Source organism: Dipodomys merriami, unplaced genomic scaffold (genome assembly GCF_024711535.1).
Source record: "Dipodomys merriami isolate MVZ:Mamm:240054 unplaced genomic scaffold, mDipMer1.0.p SCAF_9, whole genome shotgun sequence".
Taxonomy (NCBI): domain Eukaryota; kingdom Metazoa; phylum Chordata; class Mammalia; order Rodentia; family Heteromyidae; genus Dipodomys; species Dipodomys merriami.
In genome coordinates this window covers 21964887-21991987 of record NW_027206512.1, presented here as the reverse complement: position 1 = coordinate 21991987, position 27101 = coordinate 21964887, and the positions used below count along the sequence as shown (strand labels likewise).

Genomic DNA, 27101 nt, shown 5'->3' with positions numbered 1-27101 from the left:
AAAATGTGTTTATATCACAGAGTTATTTTGAGTAAGACACAAAAAATGTATTTAAAACTACTGAATGAGTTAAAAATGCTCAGAATGAGTATTTGGTGTCCTTGTTATTTGTCAAATCTCATTAAGTTTAAGAACTAATATCCACGTTCATGTTTCTTTCTTCATATCAAAATAACTTTTAGTAAAATCACAATGAAGAACTTATTTAACTGATTAGTCAACTATATCACTCAATACTCAATTGGTATAGAATTTTCTAATGTATTAGAACCCATTTTAATTTCAGAATATCCTTCAAGTTATCAGATTAATCAGTGAGAAAAATCTTTTACTATTCAATGAACTTCAAAATGTGCTCAGCTTTGATATTCTTCTACCTCTTTAAATTATGTGCTGAAAGAAAGACGAGAGAAATTTCCTTTTGAGGTTCTTAAAGCAATTTAATAATGGATTAGTTCAAAGGAAAAATACCTCCCTCAATCTGTAATGCAGGCTATTTAAATGCAGAAAAGAATCATACCATTCTCTATGCTCTGTATTTTTCTTTGTTTCTGATTTGATTGAAAGGTTTTCTTTTTTCTTTTTGGTGGAGAAGAGGGTTGAAGATTGGATCTATTTAACCATGCTATTACAGAGACATTCAACAAATACTTGATAAGTTAACAAATAGTTGCTAACAGATTTACTTAGCTAGCATTGTTGAGTACAGATAGAAATGTAGACTATAGGTTAAAATCCAAAAGTCTCTTCTGTCCCCAAAAAATATGAGAAAATACAGTATCCAGAATTTTGCTTGGATACTTGTGCTTTATTTTTATTTTTATAATACATCATTTTCACTTATTATATATTAAAAATTATTGAAGACATAAGTTCTTCACTCAGGCAGAGCTTGCCAAAAAGACCGTAGAGGGTCAACATGAGGATACATTTAGACTAAAAACTTTCCCAATAATTTTACTAGTAAAGAATCCATTTTTAAGGTCGCATGTTTTGAATATTAACTTTAACAGCCTTTATTGAACACTTTCCTATATTTTTCAATGGCTTGCTTTATTTATGTTTGTCTTTTTGTGTACTCAAATTGTATTTAGTGTCTCCAGCATAGCAAGCATCTGTTCTACAGATACTTTAATTATTTTGCCGTTCCTGGAGCTTGAACTCAGGGCCTTGGTGCTGTCCCTGAGCTTCTTTGTGCTCAAGGCTAGCATTCTACTACTTGAGCCATGGCACCATTTCTGGAATTTTCTGAGCAGTTTATTGGAGATGAGAGTCTTACAGCTTTGCCCGGCTGAGGTTGCTTTGAACCATGATCCTCAGATTTCAGTCTCCTGGGTAGCTAGGATTACAAGTGTGAGCCACCAGTGCCTGACTACTTTAATTATTTGAAAAGCAACCCAACACTATTTTGTCTAAATGACTATTGCTAACAATTAACTAATAAATGACTTAAAACATTTGTTGTTACATAAGAACTAATTCACTAAAAGAGTGATGCTATTTTTCAGTGATGCTATTATAATAAACAAATGCCAGTTTGGGTCAGATAAAATGTTAATTTGAACAAAAAGCAGGAAATGGAAGAATACAATGGTTTTATAAGTCCCTTTCTGTTGGGAAACGTTGGGTCTATGGATAGAGTTAGTGCTTTATAGCTTGCTCTACTTGTTAGCAATGGAGTTTAGTGCAGGTCCTGTATATGGATTCTCTTGGCCTAGCATTTCCTGTATATGAGAGCACTTTTTATCATAAAACAATTACTTTCAGAGCTAGTCCAATAGTGTCCTTATGTTTGTTAAGTACCATTTTAAAACACATGCTAGAAAGCCATCATCAATACCATATCAATAAACACATTTTACTAATCATAATAGACACAATGTATTTTTAATAGTATTATATAATTATAGTCAGTCTGTAGATTATATTTAAATTTATATTTAGCTTTAGAAATACAAATGCCTGTCTAACTGAGAATGCTGATCTGGCTGATGCTTTGAAGTCATTTCTTAAATGGAAAATTCTATATGACCTGATTATCTTCTTCCTCCACTAGTCTAGTCTAGTCTATCTTCAAATGTGTTTTGTGCCTTTAAGAGAAAATATGATTATACTTCATACTATGTAATATGTCCATTTAAATGAACTTAATGAAAATTGTTACCAATTATTAAAAAAAAAAAAAGAATACTATTTCGCGGAGGCAGTGGCAAATCTTCCCTGATGTGTCATGGTGGAGTCATTCTTGAAAAGTAATGGCTAGAAAATTGAGTAAACATAGAACCAATAAAGAAAACATTTCTTCATACTATGTTAAAAATCATCTTGTTGAAGAGCATAGTGCTGTGGAAAATTTTGAGGCACGCGTGAGGATTTTTTTCACACTGGTAATGGCTCATGCTTGTAGTCACCAGCAAGCAAATGAAAAAATAATCCTTCTTTGCATCATAACAATCCTGTAGACTTGGCTGTTGCCAACTGTTATCATGACCCCATTTTTTTCTCATAAAATCCCCCATCTTTCTTCTGAGCATAAGACACAACACTATTTGATGACATTGGGACTAATGAATTCTTCTTCCTGTAGCTTCAAGCTGATACCTGAAGGTGTCGCTAGGCAGAATCAGGAAATGATTCCAGCTGGCACCTCATTCTTTTGAATTATGCTTTTGTTGTCCAGACAATTGAGCTATTTTTCCCCCAGATCTATTGTGTAAGGTAAAAACTATTTTGCAAAGTCTCTTTTCTAATTCTAATTTATGAAAAATTCCTATAAATTGTTCATTAAAAATATTCCACACCAATGTCATTTTTCTTGACTCCATTCTTCTTAGAACACATAAGTGAACTGTCACTTACTGTGGGGTTTTCTTGACAGATTTGAAGCTAGACTTAAGAACCCAGCCTTCATCTATCTTAATGTTCATCGATTAACTTTTATTATTATTTATTCTTTATATTATTTACTTTATTGTCCACCTATGATGCACCAAAGTCCTGAGTTTAGTAGTTACTTTTAAGGAGCTCTAGCTTTACTAGGTATTGTGCTAAGTGATACATTGTCTTCCTAGGAGTGAAATACTATTATCCCTAATTTACATACAAGTAAACAGAAAGAAATTAAATAAGTTGTTCAAGGACTCACATACACATTCTAAATCTTGACCACTGAAAGAAGCATGAAGTATTAATTCCCAACAAGAGATTCTGGTCATTAAAATATATTGAAGCTAGTCATGGTGGCATACACCTGTAATCCTGTAATCCCAAACACTTGGGAGGTAAAAATAAAACAAATAAACAAAAACCCAGGAGTACCCAGAAATTGAAGCCAGCCTGGCATAAAAGTTAACCAAACTGTCTCCAAAATAACAACAAAAAGACTAGCACATTTTTCTATCATGAATGAGGCACAACTATCCATTTCTAGTACTGAAAACAAACAAAACAAGACAAATATACAAAAAGTCCTTGGCTTAAGGGAGGTAGACATTGTCAATTACTACTAGTAGTAGTACAAGTACAATAGCTGAAATTAAAAATAAAGTGGTATAGAGTTAACATTCATCAAGTTCTACTTTCTAGTCGAAGCTGTGCAGTATTTAACCTACTCCTCATTTTTAGGCCCTCCAGGGGGAATCCCACTGAAAATAACACAAAGATCTGAACGTGAGACTTACATGTATACAAGGAGTATTAGCAAGCAAGGATGACTGGACAGAGAAATGGTGGGTGAATTCATCATAATACCCAATGTACATATGTGAGAATGGAACTTTGGACAGGAGGAGTTTTGATAAGTGGATGGAAAGGGTGACACTGATCAAGATACCTGGTACTCATAAAATGACATGATGACTTGAAACCCCTTCATGCAACTAAAGATAATAAAAATAAATTCAATTAAAGTGTATTTAATTTTTAAACATCAAGTCATTATACTTGGTGAACAGTTCCAGATCTAGAACTCTCTGAATCTAGGAAGAAATTAAACCAAGGAGAGAAAATAGCTATAGATCAGAATGAAAAGCCATCTTGGTAGGTTTGAGAATTCCAGGTCCTGAACATAACCATGAAAGTTCTACTGAATTTGTCCATTCTCCACAAAGGGCAGCCATTCCCCCTAAATGTGTCTTCATTAGTAAAGGCAGGAAAGAAGGAAGCAGCAAAGGTCTGTTGGGAGTTCTGGCCTGCCTGCAGCCTGGATATTCATCTGACAAACGATTGAGCACTAAGGAAATAGGATGCACTGGATTCTCAGCGGTGGCGTATCATGCCCAAAAAGGCAGTGCAAAATTATTGAAAGATTTTTATACGGAGGAACAACAAGATGAAGGTGGTAATTGGGGACATCCATTCTAAAAGAACAGTGATAACAAAACAGAATTAAAAAAAATAAAGACGTGTCTTCAAATTTAGTAGACTCATGGATGCTAATAGCCTGAATTACGTTGAAAGCAGAGGATGGGTTTAGGGAAGGAGGGGAAGGTGAACTGGAGTCAGCAATCTCTCTCTCTCTCTCTCTGTCTCTCTCTCTGTCTCTCTCTCTCTCTGTCTCTCTCTGTCTCTCTCTGTCTCTCTGTCTCTCTCTGTCTCTCTCTGTCTCTCTCTGTCTCTCTGTCTCTCTCTCTGTCTCTCTCTGTCTCTCTGTCTCTCTGTCTCTGTCTCTCTGTCTCTCTGTCTCTCTGTCTCTCTGTCTCTCTGTCTCTCTCTCTCTCTCTCTCTCTCTCTCTCTCTCTCTCTCTCTCTCTCTCTCTCTCTCTCTCACACACACACACACACACACACACACACACCATGATGCCTGGCTGGAAAACTGACTTTGATGACTTTGATGCAAAGTTATGCCTGTCACTTACAGCAACCAAAGCCACCCACTACCCGGCAGGTGACCCCAGGAAGCAAACCAACCCATCTGGTCTGTGCTCCCCACCCCCTCCCGCGATGAGTCCCCAGCCAGCCAGCAAGCATGGAAAAGTTTGGGGAGTAGTCCCTGGCTCACCAGAAGGACGTTTTTTCATTCCTCAAACACTCCTCTCAGGTGCTGGGAGAGAGAGGCATGACAGCTGGACAATTCTCCAGCCAGCACTCCTCCTCCCCCGGGGGCCGGGATTAGGAAACTCTGGACATTTGTACCTCACCCCGCTAGTCAGCCCTGCCGGCCCCAAGCACCTCCCCAGACTTATAAAAGCTCATGGAGATGGGTAGTGGAACTCACTTGTCCGGCAGGCTCGGTGACAGCGGGTCTTGGCAGGGAGACCTAGTAGCCACGACTCCAGGCTCTGTTCCCAGCGTGCTGCAGACACAGCCCAGCCGATTGCTGGACCCTTGTGCCCCTGCGCAGCTGCCCGCCGCCAGCCCGCCTGCACTTCTAGCGCCGCCACTGCCACCACCGAGGTCCCTGCGGGAAGGAGGATGGAGACGCATCCCTCCAGTCTGGTCCAGGCCCTGCTGCTCTGCCTGGGTAAGCCCTCGCCCGTGCCCCCTTCCCCACTCCCAAAGAGTGCTCAGAGTAGCCCGGGTGAATTTGTCATAGGACAGGTGTGGATTTGTCCTCACACTCCCATAGTGATCTCCTTTGTGAATCTAGCTGACCTTCTGGCAAGGAGTGGGTGAAATGGATGTTAAAAATCCCTGTCATGGATAAACTTATTATGGGCATCTATGTTGTACTTGATTAACCTGCCTTCTTACTAGGCAGAATAAAAAGTTGAAAAACCTTTGTATTTTTTTTTTTTCACTTTGCAAATGTTGCCATTCCTAGAAATCCCAAAGAGCAGAAGGCACTGTTGATACTTGGTATTTTGCTTTCTCGGTTAAGGTGGGAGAGACTAGACCTGCAAGTAAGAAAGCTCTGGAAAAGAAACCCTTTTCCTCCCAGCCTTGCACCCGGTGTTATAAAAGCTGGTTCTGTTTCACTTCCTGGGGGGGGCACTGATATGTACACCTATGCCAGTTTGGCTGTAGCTAATAGATGCCACAGAATTAAAATGCCCTTTTGTGAGTATCTTGAGCCTGTAAGGGGCTTAGTTTTTCCCAGCCACCTGTGCCTCTAGATGTTAAATTAGGTGATAATTGCACCCCAAATTCTGTAGTGTATGGAGAGTTATTATATTGCCAGTCTTCCTGTTTGAGATGATTTAATTCTAAATAAGTTTGTGTGAGGGCGAGTAATCCTATATAGAGTCTTTATAGCTATTCTAAATCTCTTTATTTCTGATTTCTTAAAATGCAAGAAGAATTTGGACGTGGCTAGGAAATCTTGCCATGTATGAAGATTTTAATAAGAAAGTTACAGGATCATATTCAACCTAAAATTGCAAGGAGGTGAATTGCCCACACACTAACATCTTTGCAGGATGTGACAGTTAAATTATTGTTTCCACATGCCTTATCTCAGGGATTGGGAGACTTAATAAAAACGCATACTATGCATAGTTGTGTTCAAGTTCAGGAACTAAGTAGAAACCAGATCTGTGGTTTCTACTAGCTAGAAGATTCTCAATAGATAATATGGCTTTGCTGTCTTCCTTTTGAGATTTCTGTGAGAAAGAATGAAATTACAAAGATAATAGTCTTCCTAGAGTTCCAAATTAACCTAGAGGTCAGAATGGTATGGTGTTTTTCCCCACTCCCACCAGTAAAGTGGTGTTGAACAATGCAAGTGTCTGTTCTGAGTATCTCTTTGAACATTCTAATTTGAGACAAGAAGAATCTATGAATAACCTGGTTACTACTCACCTAGTGTGTGTGTGTGTGTGTGTGTGTGTGTGTGTGTGTGTGTGTGTGTTGTGTGTTTTTGTTGTCATGAAAGTGCTTAACTCCTTTATTGCATTACTTAATTATAGTTCACCTATTTCATCAGCTGCCAAGCCCAGTTCCAAATGAGCTAGGTCAGTTTCTGTTTTCCCAGTCTGTTTAGATATTTCTCTGCCACTAGGAAAGTTCCTGTTTGAAGTTCTGTATCATATCTCTATACTCTATTAAGGTATGCAGCTCTGATTGGTTAATTCCAAAGCATGTGTGGTGGGAAAGGCAAGGCTACTTGTTTTTTCTGAAATTGCTTCCCCCCTCTCCACATAAAAGATTATATAGAAATACTTTTCTCAAAGAGATTATTGCTTCTTGTTGAATTTATATGCACTTAGAATTTCAGGGGAGAGGTTGTACTCTCTCTCCTCAGTCCATCTAGATTTAAGTAGCTACACACATAATTGTCTGATTATTTATAGATCATATGTGTTGATATTGATGTTCTTGCTTCAGAGCTTGAGCAGCTGACTCGTATTCCCACAGAAAGGGAATGCTACACTGAGAGTTCACATCTGGGTTGACCTTGACGGTTATCCTACTGAATATCATGTACAGGGAATTAGCTTTCTGACTAATTAAAACTTGGGAGCTGAATTTTCCTTTCTAATTTTATGATTGTTCTCAAAAGAGGAGAAGATCTGTTTATCTTGAGTTCTGCAGTTATGTTAGGAACTCTTGTCTTAAATCAAACATTTTCATTCATGTTCAGATGGGTTTTTGAGCACAATCCTGAGTGACATCGCCTAGACAATTTGGTCCAATGTCATTGCATGATGGGTGAAAACGAAGCAGGGTAAACATTCTTTCTTGAAAATAGGAGAAGCATGACTCTGTGAGACAATGAGCTTTCCTTAAATCTTCCCTGTTGACCCTGAGAGTTTATGAGCTACCAAGTCTTGGCACAACCTGAGATGACACATAACAGGCCAATCCTGTCTGGATTTTGACCCAAGTCCCCCAGTTGCCCTCTGTGCTGTCTTGCCAGGTGAGCAGGTGAGAAGCTGGGGTAATTGTGGTGTCTGGTTCAGAACTGGAACCCAAATCCAAGAGGTGGGAAGGAAGGCAGTAGTTATTAAAATGCCTGCAGTGAGCTAAGAATGTTGGTGTTCAGTGCTTTACATCCATCATTTTGCTCATTAAATCCACCGTTCATATACTTAAGATTAGCCTGTTTTTCTTTTTCTGTGCCAGTACTGGGGCTTGAATGCAGGGCTTTAGACTTTTCCTTAGCATTATTTTTTTTTGCTCAGGACAAGTCTCTATTTTCAACGTTTTGCTGGTTAACTGGGGAAAAGAGTTTTCAGAACTTTCCTACATAAACTGGCTTTGAATTAGGATCCCCTTATCTCAGCCACTAGGTAGCTAGGATTACAGGCAAGAGCTACTTTTGACAAGAGCAGAAACTATGACTCAGTGAAATAAAATAACTTACGAGGACTTAGAGATAGTTAGTTGCAAGGTTCTTTTTAAAACAACATATAAGATGGATCTGAAGGTTGGTGAGCACAGCATCAATAGAAGTTCCTGAGGTGTCTGAGGCTGCCCAAAGTGCTGGGAACACACCCAGGGAAAGTGTTTATATGTAAACACGCATCCTGACTCGTGATGCAAAATCAGGTCTAGAAAATAGATGACTGTCCTCCAAATCTGTGCTACAAGATATCAATTTTCTGGGTCATGGTCATACTTTTTAAAACCAACACTGTTCTAAGATCTGACTTCCATGATAAAGCAGTTATTGGAGTCAGTTAGCTATGTTTTTCAATTTCTCAGGGAGTATAATACACAAAGCAAAATGCTATCTCATTTATTTTTTTGTTTTTTGAACTTTATTTGTAGCATTTTTATATAATTGCAGTTGAATATAGCAGCAATTAGACACTGAATTGGAATTGAGAACCTATTTATTTTAATGATGAGAAAGAAATGTTGTCTTGGGTGTTTTCTTTTTTTTTAATTGTGAAAATACTGTACAGAGGGGTTACAATTACATGGGCAAGATAATGAATACATTTCTTATCAAGCATTGTAGCCTCCTCCTTTGTTTCCCCTTCCCATCCCATCCTCCCCCACCTCCCCCCATCCAACCCTCCTTCCCCCCCCCAAAGTTGTAAAGTTCATTTTCGACATTTTAGTATCAATACTCATATAGTCATTTTGAAAAAAAAATGAATTGAGTTCTGGGAAAGAACTTCCAATTTTGGACATACAAATGTCCACTAAGAAATTCTCTGCAACCTAGGCACTGGTGGCTCACGCTTGTAATCCTAGCTACTCAGGAGGCTGAGACCTGAGGATCACGGTTCAAAGCCAGCCCAGGAAGGAAAGTCTGTGAGACTCTTATCTCCAATTAATCACCAGAAAACCAGAAGCGGTACAGTGGCTCAAGTGGTAGAGCACTTGCCTTGAGCTGAAGAGCTGAGGGACAGCACCCAGGCCCAGAGTTCAAGCCCAATGACCAATCCCTCCCCCCATAAAAAAAAGACTTCTCTTCAAGGAGACCATACTCAAGGAGACCATACGTGTGGCTTTCTAATCACTCCGTGTACATTCTGAGTATAGGCTTATGCAAAGAATGTATTAAAGTGGCTGTAGCTGCAGTTGGGACATTCCATTGGAAGACATTGTAAGGCTATTATAGGTGAGATCCTCAGGGAGGAGTAGCTTGACAACCATTGCAATGCAATTCTGGAAACTCTGAAAACATGAGGTAATGCAACAGACTCAGTGTCCTCTGGCCATGTAGTTTATGTAAGACTGGGTGTCTAGGTACAGGGCAACCCAGGGTTCAATGGCATTCTAAGTTAAAGTAATGATTTAATTAACTAGCATGCCATTCAAACTTCTTAGGATGATTTGATACTTGCCCAGAAAATAAGATATCAGCCTTTAAATGCTTAGATAAAATTTTGCAATTTTAAAGTTGGGGCATGACAGTGATTGATCACACACACACACACACACACACACACACACACATACACACAATTTATATATGTCAAAACTTTATAGTTTCAAATTAAGAGGCTTTGTGTATTAAACACAGATTTAAAAAAATATCAGTTCTTTTATTTTATACTTCTAGACAGATATATTCTTCCATAAGCCTGTAAAATGTGGATTATATCAACCTACTATATATAGATTTAATGGGCAAGATTATATTAGACAATAATAAAAGTAGCCAGGCATGTGTGGCTCATGTCCGTAAGCCTAACTTCCCAAGAGAATGAGATTTAAAGATTACTATCTAAAGCCAGCCTTGCAAGAAAGTCCATGAGACTTAACTCCAATAAACTACCCAGAAAACTCAGAATTGGTGCTGCGGCTCAAGTGGTAGAGAGCTAGCCTTCAGCAAAAGTGCCTGGGTCCAGAGTTCAAGCCGAAGAAAGAAAGGAAGAAAGAAAGGAAGAAAGAAAGAAAGAAAGAAAGGAAGGAAGGAAGGAAGGAAGGAAGGAAGGAAGGAAGGAAGGAAAGAAGGAGAGAAAGAGAGATAGAAAGGAAGAAAGAAAGGAAGGAAGGAGGAAAGAAAGGAAGGAGGGAAGAAAGAAAGGAAGAAAAAAAGGAAAGAAAGGAGGAAAGAAAGAAAGAAGGAAAGAGAAGGAAGGAGAGAAGGAAGGAAGGAGAGAAAGAAAGGAAAGGGAGAAAGAAAGAGAAAGAGAAAGAGAGAAAGAAAGAAAGAATAAAAAGTACTTTATAAACTAGACCTATCATTAACACTATCATTGTCATCAAAATGCTATCTTATAAAGGGCCTTATATGATTCTTAAAATAATGCCCATTTAGCTAAGTAAAGTATTAAGAAATAGGAACAATATGAAGAAACAGTTACACAGGATGTATACCTCGAATAAGGCTTTGCACCTTCTACTGCAGTACCCCCCCCAAATCCCTGCTCCCTGTTGATGAAAGGAAATTTTTTACTTCACTAGGACTGATCGTGGGACCATCACAGGAATTCTCCACTGATGAAACCCATCCCCCCACTGCACCTCATTCATTCCTCTTGTGTCCTTGTCATACTTCATTGCAGGGATGTGTTCAACCAAGATTAGTGGAAGCTTTGTAAAAATAACTAGATATTGCTCATCAGTGTATGCTTATTGAACAGATGACAAGGTCAATAGTTTATCCAGAGTTCTCACCACTGAAATCTGGTTCAAGAAATTGTTCTTTTAAAATATACTGGAGAGAAAATACTCTGAGATTCTGTTGTTTCTGATTAAGTGAATCATTTTCCCCTCTTCTCCACATTTTTTATCTCTTATCAGTCTGTATTCACTGATAGTATGTTGACCAAAATGTCAAGACATTGGCACTCTGTGTGTGCCTAAGAGAGAGAGAGAGAGACAGACACAGAGAGAGGGCAAGGGAGGGAGGGAGAGGGAAAAGGTGAGGGAGAGAAGAGGGAGAGGGAGAGGGAGAGAGGGAAGGAGAGAGGAAGAGAGGAAGGAAGTAAAGAAGGGAGAGAGGGAGGCAGGAAGGAGGGAAGGAGTGTGGAAGGCAAGACGGAGATATAAATTATTTTCTTTCTAGTCTTTGTTTCTATCATTACTTTCTTTCCTTTCTGGTACCAGGATTTGAACTAAGGGTTGCTTGCTTGCTTGGTTTGGCTTGCTTGGCTGGTAATTTTCCACTTGAGCCATGCCTCCAAACCTGCTCTTTGGTGTTTAATTTGGAGATGAAGTCTCTTGTGGTTTTGTGTCTTAGCTGGCTTCGAATCACAGTCTGCCAGATCTTAGCCTCCTGAGTAACTAGATGACAAGTACAAGCCATTAGCACCTGCTTTTTGTTTTTGCTCCTTCTTGACCATTTCTGTATGCTCTCCTCCAACTTTCTCCAAAGTTCTGTGCTTTTCATTCCATGGTATTTATCTTGCAATATGTGAATGAAGGGCTCCCATACTTATGGGCTACTACTCCACGTAGAAATTTCAAATAGGCTCCATCAACTATATTCACACTTCTTTACACTAGGTCTGTGTTTTCAACTGTTTAATAAATACAAATAGATAAATCCAAATTTGATTATTCACTGATGTCCTCCATTTCTTTCTGTCCACATGCCAACACAACTTGTAACTCTGCCTGTGTTTTCTACTCATTTAATCACACCTGAATCTTGGTGTTCTGGTTGGATACTGTGTATTGCCCATGAACTCTCTACCGTTAACATCGACTCCAGTAGGCGCTCCATGAAATCTATAAAGGACAAGAATTATGTCTTTTGAACTAATTCTTTTTTCAGCATCTGGCCTAATATCTCACTGCAGAAAATGCTCAATAGATGTTTATTAAATAAATACCATTTGACACAAAAAATTAACAACAATGAGTATAAAGTAAGCTATCATCTTTCTTTTTTCTGCTCATCAAGTTGTAACTAAGCTCTTTTTACCCTGTGTTCTATGTTGGATGTCCACGTGCCTCATGCTGAGGTCAAGGTCTCCAAGATGAATCAAATCTAGACTTCTATAAACTATTTTATTTTTATACAATTCCTTAATAGCTCTCAGTATGTGAGTTGTATTGTGGTGGGTTCTCTGGATGAAAAATAGTTAGCTTTGGGGAAATTTTGAATGAATTTTTAATGGATGACATGATGCTATATGCCTATAACCCCAGACCACAGGAAGTTCTTCAGCTTGAGAGTTCAAGGTCAGTGTGGGGCTACATAATGAGTTCCAGGCCAGCCTGGATCATAATAGTGAGATGAGAGGCTCTCTCTCTGTCTCTGTCTCTCTCTCAAAAAAAAAGAGTTATATGAAAAAATACTGATAAAAGGTCTTTCAGTATCTGACTTGATAAGGGTTTACAGTTACTTTTAACCAAAGTGAAGCCTGACCTTATCTAATAACGAAATTTACTTTTTAACAAAATGACATCAGAAAATGGGCATTGCATATCCCTCTTATGAAAATGCACAAGACCTAACAAGCCTACAACTTTACAGACAAATCCTAAAGTTACAGACTGCCTCAGGAGAAGATAGGAAAGGAACAGTCCCTGAGCCATTGGGCATGCCACCACAGCAAAAGTGTTAGGAAAGCAGATTTCACTACCTGTTTGGGCCACACAAATACAGTGATTCATTATGAGTCTGCTGCCCCCGTCTGAATATTCTAAAAGATTTTAATGGAGAAAAGAAAGTGTATACGTCTCATTCTCTACTATCATTTTTATAAATTTGCCTTCCAGAAGAGCCATTTTTAACCCAAAGACTTGCAATTGATATGGTTGACTTGGCTTGGTCAGCCACTTACAGAATTCCAGCCTCCTCTGCTTATGGCTCCCTTTTAGGTGAGCCACTAAGAGGCAAAGTCAGAGGAAACCTGTGCTAGGAGGACCTTTTCTGCCGGGTGTGTTGGTGCTTTAGGGCCTGTGGCATTTGGTGCTATCCCCATTCCCGGGATGGCACTGGGCCTCTCCCAGAGCATGGTCTCCAGCATTGCATAAGGCTGAGCGCTTCATCCTGACTCAGAGGGAAGAGGAGATTTGCATCCTGTGAGTCAGTGGCTCCACTTCCTGCTGGCTTTTGAGATTTCACTGAAACAAGCCCCAAAAGAGGAAGAAAGAGAGATGACTAGGTGAGTGTTAGATTCCTAACCCAGTTGGAAATGTGGCAGAAATGACAACCTTTGAAGGGAGTCTGGTCTTTGTATTTAGAGAGAAGAAATTTGCACAGTCAGTTTGAGGTTATAGATCATCCACCTACATATCACCTTGCACAAACTTCCTCAATACTCCCTACAAAACTTCCAGTACTGTAGTAACTGGTGTAAAATTCTTCACCAGATTTGGGTTTGGACCTAGACAATATCTAAAAACCTCAGTATCATAGTAAATCATTTCCTTAGCAATCCATAGTAGAGGATCAAAAAACTCAAATATCACATTTGTGACTGAATCATAGAGATTGTCATGTACAGAGAATGATAAAATCCTGAAGGAAATCATGGAGGAAATATACAACCATGACCTTGGTGCTTATTTCTTCTCTGTATGACTATAAAATAATGAGGAATGGCTATATTTTTCTTCTTGGTCGGACATGGGGCTTGAACTCAGGGCCTGGGTGTTGTCCCTGAGCTTTTTCACTCAAGGCTCCTGCTCTACCACTTTGAGACATAGCTCTACTTCAGGTTTTATGGTGATTAATCGCAGATAAGAGTCTCTCGGACTTTGTTGCCTGGGCTGGCTTTGAACTGGCATCCTCAGACCTCAGCCTCCTGAGCAGCTAGGATTACAGATGCGAGCCACCAGCACCTACCTTAAATAATGGCTTTTAAGAGTAGGCATCCTAATTCTCTGAGGGCAGCCTTTGCAGTCTCCTAATCTCCCCACTCACTTCACTATCCAGGTTTGAGGGCCCGGAGTAGAGGCATAGTGAGGCATACTTCAGAACCACTGTTTCCCAGCAGTAAAGCCACGTCCTTGGAAAAGTGATTTACAACTGTCTTTGCTGTCTCATTAGCCACATGTATCTATGATGGAGCTGCAGTTACACACTGTCATGTGAGAGAAATGTTTCCATTTACTCTCAAAGATATCCTGCTGTTAGGTTGCTATAGAAAGTCTCACAGAAACTGTCCTGAGCAATGGACAAGGGAGTGTGGCAGGTCAGGGAAGCCCACATTTCATGGAGGCACACCCTGGGCTGAACATTCTTGAACTAACAAAGACAAATATTTCACTGGGCTGTCGCCTGAACAACTAGAACACAGTTCCCAACAGTGGAAAAAACTAATCGCTGCTAAAATCCTTAACAGAGAGAAAAACAACAGACTCAAAAGTTAACACCTCAAATCCAATTACCTGCATTCCATTGTAGGTTATATTTGTAAGCAGCACTAAGCAAGAAAGGATTGGTTTTTGCAAAGGATGGGGAAACTAGGTTTGAAGGTGCAGATTTTCTTGGTAAAGTATAGAGGAATAGGAGAACGAAAGAAAAAAATAGGAGAAGCTCAGTTTGTATTGAGGAGACTAAGTTAAGGGGTTTGATTCCTTAATAATGTGCGTGAACTTTCATTTCTGTTTTACAGACAATGAAATCCAGCTTTTAGCCATTTTGTGAGAACATATAAGGAGGATAGTTTTTCACAGGAAATTCTAGAAGCACAATTGAAGCAGTATTTGTATTGTAGCTAAAACACTCGTGAGGAGATAGTTTCATAGCATTCAAGAAAACAGTATTTTCAGATCATGGATAAAACATATGAGTTGATTTTTTAACTCTTATGTTCATAGACTTTATAAGCAATTTTGGCTAAGATATTTAATTTGTATGCACAGGAGGACTAAAAACTTCACAGGATTAATAAGGCCATAGGATTGTTATACGTGTCATGTTTAAAATATGAAAACATAAACTATGATGGTGATGCTGATAAATAACTTGGCTTTTAGTCCACAAAGAATATGGAACTTACTTAATCAATACAACTTTGTGGTGTTTAAGAAAAAATAAAATTCTTATTTTGCATATACTAGTCCTCCAAACAACAAATTTTAGAGATTTGTAATTTTATTATAACCCACTAGAGGGCCCTATCCACACATACAGCTAAAATTAGTAGGTAGAAGTTGTCAAGGAACTTTTATAGGAATCGCTGCTACTTCTTATCCAAACTCTATAAGATAAAGAAAACTGAGACTTAAATAAGTTAAATAACATGTCCAAAAATTGCATAGCTCTAGTTTTGTCATACAATTGTGTTTTTTTTTAAATCATGCTTTGTTTCCTCCTAAAAGGTAAATATTCTGCTTCAGTTAGGGACAGCCCAGTGGGCTCTATGATACTCATTAAGCTCTAGCAGTTTTTTTTTCTCCCATTTCCAAAATTGACAATGTAATTCATCCAGAAACATGTGTAATTAGGAAAAGTTGCCTAAAGTCTTTATGCTCAGTCTCCTTACATGTCTCATAGGACAAACAATAGTGTCCTCAGAAAATTATTGAGTCAAGCCCTCCATACAGTATTACGTTCAAGACATGCCAAATGCTGCTGTTACTACTGCTGCCATCATGAATATTCATTACCTAGCATTTGCTCCCACAGACTGGAATAGGGTTGAAGTGCAAATACCTGAAACTTAAACAGAAGACTGAAAGCTCATGAGTCAACAAGTGTGGCATTAGAAAGGATTTTTTTTGCCAGTTCTCAATGCCATTAACAAACTCCTTGAGTCATTCTGATGTTTATTTTGCTTATTTTCCAACAAATATCATTTTTTTGTCAGTTGTGTGGGCCTGGGTGCTGTCCCTCAGCTCTTCAGCTCAAGGCTAGCGCTCTACCACTTGAGCCACAGAGCCACTTTTGGATGCATGCAAGGCAAGCACTCTACCATTGAGCCAGCTTCCCAGACCCCCAACAAATATATTTTTGTTTGTTTGTTTGTTTGTTTACTGGAAACAGTGAAACAGCTTGTTCACACTCGAACTGTGCTCATAGAAAGTGGGTGTTAAGACCTGGTGTTGTCTGCCTGATATGCCTGATCCTTCATATATTAGATAAGCCAGATAAGCAGGCCTTCTGTATCTACCAAGTACAAAAATATTTCTTAAAAATATTGAATGTATACCTAACATGTATAAAGTTTATTGTCATTACATACATAGCATCTGGATTGTATTAGATAGCAGAAGGAATCTGGAGATGATTTAAATTATATAAGAAGTTACATAGAGGTTATATGTAAATATTAGGTTTTTATACATAAGAGTCTTGGAACACTTACAGAGTTTGATATCTGTAGAGGATTTTGGAATCAATTCCATGATTAAAGGGAGACAACCATATTCTGATTGTAGTTTACTAGGTCTGTTTTCACATGCAATATAACACAGAAAAGGAACTTAGACATTTAAATTAATAATGCTTGAATGTACTTTGAGTTTCCTGTTCAGTTGTTATCAGAAGTAGAACCTGTGTTTTATTTGAAAGAGGTCAGATCTGTTGCTTTGAATAAAATGCCAGGGCTTTTATCCTTGGAGAGAAGATCTGGAGCTCAATTATTTTCAATATATGCCCACTTCCATGAATTATTTTCTCTTATGTGCTTGGTGGAATCAGCCTTTAAAACAATTAACAACACTCCAAATACTGAAATTGTGTAGAAATCTGATTTACTGTTCTTTTTTTGGAGCATTAATTATGTCTTTGATTTTCCTCCATTATTAGGTTTCCATCTTCTACCAGCAGTTCTCGGCACTACTGTGATCCCATCATGCATGCCAGGAGAATCTGACAATAATTGCACAGCTTTAGGTGAGCCTAACTTCATTAGTGGTGCATCAGGTGATCAAACATTTTAAAGCAAAGATATAAATGGAAACAGTTGACTATAAGTATATACATCCACAGACAAACACATATATACTTATATACTTATAAGTATATATATATATATATATATATATATATATATATATATATATGGAACAAATGAGATCCTTTGTAGTCTCAGCATTGAAAAAACTCTTCCAGAATACTTAGTATGTCTCACATACTATACTGAGATACTGAGACATGGAGATAAAGATACACAATGCACAGTGTTTCTCCTCAAGGTCTGTAGACTGTAGGCGTATTCCAAGAGAGCTGCTCTGTATTCAGACTAAGTCAAGGGTCACTTTGAGGAAACAGCACATTTCAACCACAACATTAGCTTTTTTCCTGTCCATTACCATTGAGCTTTCCTAGGTTTGGTCCGCCTCTCTGTTCATATCCTTTTTGGTTATTTGCATAAGTGTATTCCAGTCAAGATGTTTGCTTTTTTAAAAAAAATCAAACAATTTCATAAACAAGCTTCACATCTTAGTAATTAAACAAACATGTAAAGTGAATTTTCCTTGCAGGTTACAACACTAGTTTTAACACAACTTGGACTTTTGTTGTTGTATTTATTTAACAGGCATTACTAACTCTGGTTGTCTAGTTCAAGTTCAGGTTTCTATGTAAGAGATGTTAAGAAACTTTGAAGGATAGGGGAAAAACAAAGGAGGAGGCGACAATGCTTGAGAAGAAATGTACTCATTACCTTGCTCATGTAATTGCAACCCCTCCGTACAGTATTCTCGCAATAAAAAAAACTTATTTTAAAAAAAGAAACTTTGAACCTCAATAATTTGGGAACATACACCAAAACAATAAGATTTACATGCATAAAAATCCCTAATAGACTTACTACTTTTTGACATAGTTAGTGGTTTCAATTTGAAATTAATTGCTTTCGGAAATAATGAATTTCATAATTGAGACCTGAAAAAAACTACACAAATTTTATTTTGAGATGTGAATAATCCCTATGACGGAGAGTAACAGTATGTATGTGTTTTCAACTTACCCTTCCCATCCACAGAGTCTGTCTTTTGAGAATGAAGTCCTTGCATCTTATTTTGTCTTATTTAGTGCGGGTCTGTTCCTTGAGCTTCAGTGGTTTGTTTACTGGGCTAGAGAGTTTGATAACTGAACATTTCTTTGGCTGAATGGCACCTGACCAACTTAGGTGTTATTGTTACAGAAGGGAAATGGATGGTCTCAGGAATTGAAACCAAATGCACTCAACTTTCCATTTCTTTCACAGTTCAGAAAGAGGACAACCCACGGGTGGCTCAAGTATCAATAACAAAGTGTAGCTCTGACATGAACGGTTACTGTTTGCATGGCCAGTGCATCTACCTTGTGGACATGAGTGAAAACTACTGCAGGTAATATTCCAAAAATAAGTACCAACATATTGTTTCAGCCTACAGTTCTTTCTTTCTTGTTATGAATTTCCTTATGAACTGCTGGGTTGGAGGGCGGGAGGGAGGGGAAGGGAGTGCGTGCTCTTGAAATTAGGGAATTCCAGCTTTCAAATTGTGCATAAGTTTCAGGGTACACAGTAGAAAGGATTTGGGATGTGTCTCCCCTCTCCCTTACCCTTGCTATAACAGCAACTCCACTTTTAATCTTTTCATCGACTATCTACATCAACTGTTGTTTTAAGAAATAATTGCATTGATTTATACCAAAAGTATCTCAATGCATACCAATGTTACATTAAAACATTCTTCTAGATTACTGTCTTGGCATCCAAGTGAATATTTGTGTCATTTTAATACTGCAATCCCTCTCCACCCCCCTTGCCCCAAGAGCTACACAGAACCTCTCTAAGTTCAATCTTTGAACTCATCTTTGTGACTTTCAGCAAATCTTCCTCATTGCATGAACTATGGTGCAAAATTAGTTCTTAGAAAAAGAACATGATTTTTCTCTTCTGTAACTGATTTTTTTCTTCTTTTTTTTTTAAGATGTGAAGTGGGTTACACTGGAGTCCGATGTGAGCACTCCTTTTTAAACGTCCACCAACCTTTGAGCAAAGAATACGTGGTTCTGACTGTGATTCTTGTCCTCTTGTTTCTTGTCACAGTCGCCGGTTCTTTGTACTACTTCTGCAGATGGTAAGCCAGTGCTTTTATACTCTCCTGATTGCAGCCGCTTTACACAATTGGGTAGAAACCTGGACATAGTGCCAGAGGAATAACACAGAATCAGCACTGTGATAGTTACAAAGTTGCAGAATGTCTGTGAGCTCTGTTATTTACTGCCTGTGTGATTAGAAAGTCAAATAGGGACATTAGTTCCTCTACAAAATACAGACACATGAGGAAGTACACTGTGAGGCAGAATGCTGTCATTAGACTCTTTCATTTTAATTTTTTAGGTCATATTTTTATTTGATAAAACATTGGCTTGTAAATGAATAACCCAACTGGTCTTGTGACATTAACATTTCAGGAAAAGTTGTAGAAATGAGTTTTCAGATAATTTTATAATCTCACTGCTCCCTAAAGTAGTCATACCCGATTCCATTGTTCAATATTGTCACAAGATGATAACCAGGAGAAAATACAGTAATAGATTGACAGGTTTTATTGATTAGGACCAGATCACAAGAAACAGTGGGAGTTATGAATAATAATTGTCATGAAAATATCTCCAATTTATCGTTATTTTGAAGTTGGTGCAAATTATTTAGTGTTTTTACTATGAATACTCATGTTCTGAATGTATGCTACCTTTATAAGATCAAATTGATTATGCCACTTTTGAGACTAAGTATGCATCAAATAAAATGTCTTCTAATTAGTTTTCATCACAGAACTGAGTATGACAGCGAAAGAAAGAGGAATAGAGACAAAGAGATAGGGACAAGGACAGAGCAGCAGAAGTTCTCTCTGTAACTTCACAGTGCACAGTTATATGCACTGTGTTGGAACCTTTGAGAAATCATCATTTTCCTCCCAAGTTTGTTTGAATATAAAGTGCTTCTTTCCTTCACCCATTTATTTTTATCTAGTTACTTTTGTCATTTTGGACACTATATGAATGTGCTTTAGAAGTCTATCTAGTAATTACTTTGGTTAAAATGTTTTGTTTTTATTCTTATTGATCACTATTTTTTTTAATATTTCCAGGTACAAAAATCGAAAAAGTAAAAAATCAAAGAAAGAATACGAAAGAGTGACCTCCGGGGACCCTGTATTGCCACAAGTCTAATGATGCCATCAAATATTTGGGCAGAGATGCCCAGTGTACTTGTTTATGTTCATATTTCTATTTTATTAATAATATTTATGTTGGGTCATGTGTTAGGTCAAAAAGTGTATATTTTTAATGCACTCAGAAAGAATTTTATTTTTGAGAGACTATTTGCTAATATATTATGTGTAAAATATTTAATATCAGAACAAAATTGATATTTTTGTAAGAATTTCTTGAGTGAAATGCTTTCTTTTGTTGTTGTTGGTTCCAGAAGTCTGCATGTGGCCCAGTGCTTAGGGATCAGCCAAATCTGGTTCATTGTTCCAGTGTCCGAAGTGACACAGTTCTGTGAGTCTAAGTATATGGTCAAAACAATTTTATTTTCAGATACTATTCTAATCCTTAAACAAATGATAATTGGCATATACACACTCGTGCATATATGCTTTGTTACATTCGCTGGGACCACTGTATTAAAACAGCAGTACAACTGAGATTTGAGAGAAGGAAACACAGGTTCTGGGTTACATACTACAAATTTGAAAAACAAAAAAAAAAACCCCAAAAAAGAACCTGAATTTTGTGAGTCTCTTTGCTCCTCGTATCATGGCTAACCAAACATTTGGCATTTGTCTAGCTGGAGGGCAACAGGACAGTTTCTTATGTTAGCCCACAACTCCTGTAACTACTAGTCATTATCAAACAGATTTTCCTTAAGTAAAATAAATGTAAAAACTTTTATTATAGTTATATGCATTGTAGAGACTTCATTTTTATACAGTACATGATTATGTGAGGTAATTGTTGCTTGCTCAGACAATCAGAGAGAGAATCCTTACTTGAAGACAAAATTTGTGCTTCTCTTTAGAGTATTTAGAGGGAATTTGCTAAAGAACTGAATATTAAATTTGAGTACAAATTTGGTGGATGACTCATTATTTGAACATGTAATTAGACAAAAGTTCTAAAGATTGTCTAAAGATTGAAATACAGTTATTTCATTTTCTATTCAGGAGGGTTTTTTACTCACAAATAGTATTGCAAGTAGCTTTTTCTAGGACCTGAAGTTATAGGCTTAGTCGAGTATCCTGACACAAGAAGTGGGAAAAATAGGAAAATTAAAGCACAATGCTATTTACCAAACACGAAATGTACTTGCAAGCTTTTGACATGTAGAGACTTGGTCTCCCATTCCTATGGTAGCTAAGATGAAACTAGGGCCCCTTTCTGTCATTTGTTTATGTTTTGGGAAGGTACTAAGGCTTGTTTTGTGCTCTTAGCTCCTGAGAGTATTTTGGGTGGTTGCATAAGGAAATTGCAGCTGTCCTCACCTTTGGATTTCATGGGAGCTGCCTCACCAAATGCTAAACCGCTGGGCAGAGTCACTCTGGATCACATACCAGGTCAGGGAGGACCCATTCTTCCTTCACCTTTGCCTGACATGTTGTTAGGACAAAACAGAGGCTGACCTTTGTAGTGTTGTGTGCTAGGATTTGCCTGCACATGGAGCCTTGCTTTACATACCTGGTACATTCACATTGCTGCCACTTAAATTCCTGACCCTGCCCCTTGCATTACCGAAGCAAGCAGATAAGTAAAACAATGATGTATACATGTGCATATTCATATACAAATGCTCACACAATCATGAGCTCCATTGAACATAGTATTTTTTACAATAATTTGTCACTTTATGAATAAACAAGATACTTATAAACAGGATAAAGTGAAATTAAAATTAGTAAAACCTAAAAGTATATTTATTTCCTACTTATTATAGCTGAAGTCGAACGTGTTATGTAGAAACATGTTTTGAATCCTATACTTTTCTGTAGACACAACTGTGTATCTGTTTTTAAGTCAGGCTTATACCTAGAATCCTTGCTATTCAGGAGGCTGAGATCTGAGAATCCTACCCAGACAAATCCTAGAAACACTTATCCCCAAGTAATAAGCAAAAGAGCCAGAAGTAGAAGCATGGCTTGAGTGGTAGAGTGCTAGCCATGACGTTCCAACCCCGGTACTGCTAAGAGAAGAGGAAGAAGAAGAAGAAAGAGAAGAAGTGGAGGAGGAGGAGGAGGAGGAGGAGGAGGAGGAGGAGGAGGAGGAGGAGGAGGAGGAGGAGGAGGAGGAGGAGGAGGAGGAGGAGGAGGAGGAGGAGGAGGAGAAGGAGGAGGAGGAGGGAGGAGGAGGGAGGAGGAGGGAGGAGGAGGGAGGAGGAGGAGAAGAAAGAGGAGGAGGAGGAAAAGAATCTATTGTGATCCATTTGCTTTTCTCAGTGATCACTTTTATAAGAAAAAACTCACTAGAGTTCAACTACAATTAATTTATATCATTCACAAAAATTTGCTATGAATAGCTCAATATTTTTATATCGCTCTATCTTAAGCATCCCAATATATATTAAATAAATTATAACTTGATGCAAGTGGCTTTAGATATTTTGTCATAATTTTTAATACTTTAAAAAAGTCTCTGAAGAAAAGTTAGAGTTAAAATTTTATAAGTGTGAGCGTTTTGTTGTTGTTGGTGGTGTTGTTTTTGTTTTTGGTACTGGGGGGGGGGGCTGAACCCACAGACCAGAATTGGTAGGCAAACACTCTACAACTTAGCAACACCCTAACTTAAAAACACCCCATTCTCTATAAATACTTAGTAAGTAGTGAAAAGTCATGATCCAGCTTGCATTTTGGATGTGAATATAGGTCAAAAGTATGATGATCTTTGTGAAAATAATGTTGATGTAAGCATATAAAATATGGCTATCAATTTGTGTTTCCTACAAATAATGAAAAGATTTTGGCTCACATTGGTTTGTCTCCCTATGTTATGGATTTCTCACTGTGTGCCAAACAGACTGCATATACTTCATTGAACCAAAACAATCTTAAGTGCAAAATATAAAAAATAAAAATGAATAACTTACAATGTCTCACAAGACCACTGAGTATCTCAGTGGATACACTCAAATCAACATTAAATAGTATAAGTGGTACTAAAAATTTAATTTTAAAACTGAGATTTATCTACTATTTTAAGCATCTCTGCTGCAGTATAACTACTGTTTCTCTTATACAACATTTTGTCCTCACTTTTGCTTGAGACAGCTCAATGGAGAAATGGCACACGGACAGTGCTATGTCTTAATTCTGGTTTTATGTTTTATCTGAGTCTTTGAGAATAGAGCTAGCTAAATTGACCTGTCATCTGCTTTCATATCAGTTTTTGTGTAGCAAATATACAATCCTAGTGTGTATTTTCTGATAAATTCAGTAATGTCTCTCTCTGACTCACTGGATTATTTTTGTTCCAATTTCTATTTTAAATTTTTGAAAAAAAATGTTTGATTCACTTCCCAAAGTTTTCTGGGTTTATTTGTTTTGCTTTGCTTTGCTTTGTTTTTGTACTACTGGGGGGGGGGAGGGCAGTTAGTGTTTCTGCTGTACATTTAAAGTTTTAAATGAGGAATGACTAAGTTGAAAACATATCTGTTCATGCAAATCTGATCATGTTAATGTAATATATGGTTTTTACTCTTTCCCTATTTTTGCACTCCATAATTGCACTTTTAAGTTTGAAGAGCCATTTTGGTATACAGTTTCTGCTAAAGATGCTATGGAACATAAAGTTGTATTGCATGCAGTTTAAAGTAACTTATTTGACTATGAATTTATTAGAGTACTGAATTGTATCAATTTGCTTATGTTCAATATCAGCTTTGATAATTGTGTACCTTAAGATATTGAAGGAGAATGTAGATAATTTACAAGGTATTGTTCATTTTTATTTATTTTTATTGGAAATTGGCTAAAAATATAGTTGAAAATTAAAAGTACATTTAGCACCATGAGTAAAAATCTGGTCTCTTTCTTTGTTTAAAAATATTTTGCTGTCCCCTCCCTCATTAAGTGGCTAGAGTAGTAGAGCTCATTCCTACCAAGCATAAGGCCCTGAATTTAAGCCCAGAAACTCCTCCCAGCATATACACAAAGTATCAGAAGTATAATTTGAGACAATGTAAGAGTACAATGCTTTTACTTTGCAAATGCATTCCATAAAAGCATCACATTTTATAGGCTATCATGAAGAATACCTCATAATAAAAAATGTCACAATGATTAGAATTAGCTCTATAAATTGAGTTGGCAGGCAGAAAAAAAAATCTCCTTGCACATGCAAATATGTCCATGTTGGAATCCCCAGAATCTGTGAATATATGCTAAAAATGAGATTAGGCACATGAGTGCCTAAAGGTCGTTCTAGCTTTGGTCAAAGAGATATGAAAGGAATTCACCTACATGTAGTTTCTGCTGAATAAACCAGGTCCTAAGCTGAGAAATGTTGATAGTCTATAAAGTTCAAAAAGATAGGAAACATTTCGACATAACATCTTGTACATCTCATTGTTGCAATGGGTCCATCTGTATCCCTATTTAAACAATTTGTTTCTTTCCTTCTCCTTTACAAATTATACCAACATCAAATACAGTGAAAACAGGGGTTATACCGTGGGGGGGGGCATATAAAGCAACAAAGAAATATCTTATAGGGGCTGGGAAGGTGGCTCAGTGGTAGAGTGCTTGCCTTGCATGCATGAGGCCCTGGGTTCGATTCCTCAGCACCACATAAGCAAAAAGAAAAAAGCCAGAAGTGTCGCTGTGGCTCAAATGGTAGAGTGCTAGCCTTGAGCTGAAGAGCTGAGTGACAGCGCCCAGGCCCAGAGTTCAGGCCCCACGACGGGACCCCCCCGAAAAAAAATAAATATCTTATAAATAGGTTAGAAACCATAGCAAGAAAGAAAAAAAAACATTTGAATCCTTATCTTGGGGTTCATTTCGCTTAACAACTTATGTGACCATTTCTGCTTGTCTCAGACATATACTAGTTATTGCAAATAAGTGAAACCATGGGACCTTTGTTTCTTTGGGCTTGGCTTACTTCACTTAACATAGTTTTTTCCGTCTTTCCATTTCCTAACAAATGGGTCAATGTCATTCTTTCTGATGGAGGCATAGAATTCCATTGTGTATATAGACCACATTTTCTTGATCCATTCATCTACTGAGGGGCATCTGGGTTGTTTACAACTTTGGCAAGGGGGGGGGAGGTGGGAAGGGATAGTAAGGGGAAACAAAGGAGGAGGCAGCAATGCTTGATAAGAAATGCACTCATTACCTTGCACATGTAATTGTAAACCCTCTCTCCAGTATTTCACAATTAAAAAAATTTAAAAATAAAAAAAGAAAGATAGGAAACAGACTCTCCCTTATAGACAATAGAGAAGAAGAGAAGACAGGTCATGTTTATCCAGTGCCAACACCTTGATTTGAAAGCAAGGCTTGTGTTGAAATTCTGGTCTACAGAATTATAACAGAATATAATTCTGTTGTTGTTGTTGTTCTTGTTGTTTTTAAGTCAGTAACCTACAGAAATTAAGGGGTGCAGTAATAGAAATCCAATACATCAGTATTTTTCAAATATCAAAATGAAACTATTGAAGATGGATGAGTGAAATCCAGAGGCTGGAGATCGAAAGATCAGCCAATGGAGTACAATAATGACCTATGTGTAAACTGAGAAAAATTTACATTAGGGTTTTTTTCTGGGAGAAGAAAGTAAAAGAAGAAAATACTAGACACGTCGTACTGAAAATCAGGAGTTTGTAGTGTTTGAAGATGGATATGAGAAAAAAGCAAACAGGGAGAATTTAATTTAACAAAGAAGAAAATGATTCTAGTTTGAATTTGTTGAATCTAAGGGTAACAAGAGGGTGTATGTGTGCAATGGCATATTTGCTATACTTGGTATTACCTCAAAATTATTATATAGTTTTATAATTTTCAGAACATTTTGACCTCTACTGCTCATCTGTTTCTATATACACTGTGAGATTGCAGGTAGAGATTTATACCCACAGGAAATAAAATGAGGGTAGGGTTTAGTGGTAGAACTCATGCTTAGTATGTGAAAGATGCTGGATTCAACACAGAACACACACAAAAAAATTTTTTTAAATAAAAAAGAGTATATAGTCTCCAGGAAGGTTGTGATTTGAAAAATCACCAGACTTATACAATATCCCAGATGTCCTGAGTCTCAATCTACTTCTTTGATGATGTCTTCTGAATGCAGAGCTTGGATTTCAAACACATTACAGGACAATAGACAGGATTAAAGCTTTAGTGATAGGAACCCATCACAGAAACTCCTGCTAAAGCCAGAGCAGCACTTCAGATGATATACTTCCAAGAATGAGGGCCAAAGAAAAATGCAAAGTGTAAACAAAAGAAAAGAGAAAGAAACAGTCATTGAATCTGTCAAAAGATATGTGATCCTCCTTATCTTAGCTATGGTAAATAATGCTGCAATAATGGTAAATAGTTGTGTTGGTAGCTGTAGTATGGTCTTGTTTGTGATCATTTAGATAAATGCCCAAAAGTGGGATTGCTGGGTCATAGGAGAGCTCTATGTGGAGTCTTATCTCTACCTTGAAGTAACTAGGAATGCAGCATGTATTTTAAATCAACAGGAGCTGCTGATAGTCATAACCAAGAAGAAAACTAGGAAAACACTGTATGAATCTCCTTGCACTGAAGCCAGAAATCTAAGATGACAAACTCTGAAATTGCCAACCCAAATAAATCCTTCCTCCCCTAAGTTGGCTGTGACTGGCAGATTCAAAGTGATTAACACAGCAGACAAAACAGCTTCCATGGAGGATGAGAAGTAGCATGATGGGAAGGTGGCAGCTGAAGTGTTT

The 27101-nt window shown here is 37.7% G+C and overlaps 1 protein-coding gene across 1 annotated transcript; it reads left to right on the top strand.

Annotated features, from left to right (window-relative positions):
* The first annotated feature begins 17003 nt into the window (after positions 1–17003).
* On the top strand, positions 17004–20446 carry Ereg (epiregulin). Its single transcript, XM_070012591.1, has 4 exons — positions 17004–17080; positions 18399–18522; positions 19108–19257; positions 20275–20446. Exons 1-4 carry the CDS (start codon positions 17044–17046, stop codon positions 20354–20356), a joined length of 393 nt encoding a protein of 130 aa, XP_069868692.1. The 5' UTR covers positions 17004–17043; the 3' UTR covers positions 20357–20446.
* The last annotated feature ends 6655 nt before the right edge of the window (positions 20447–27101 follow it).

Bases quoted from the DNA above. Each gene is read 5' to 3' on its own strand.
- Ereg (XM_070012591.1), top strand. From the start codon at position 17,044: ATGCCAGGAGAATCTGACAATAATTGCACAGCTTTAG. The intron at 17,081-18,398 runs GTGAGCCTAACT...TTTCTTTCACAG, and splicing joins CAATAATTGCACAGCTTTAG to TTCAGAAAGAGGACAACCCA. The intron at 18,523-19,107 runs GTAATATTCCAA...TTTTTTTTTAAG, and splicing joins ATGAGTGAAAACTACTGCAG to ATGTGAAGTGGGTTACACTG.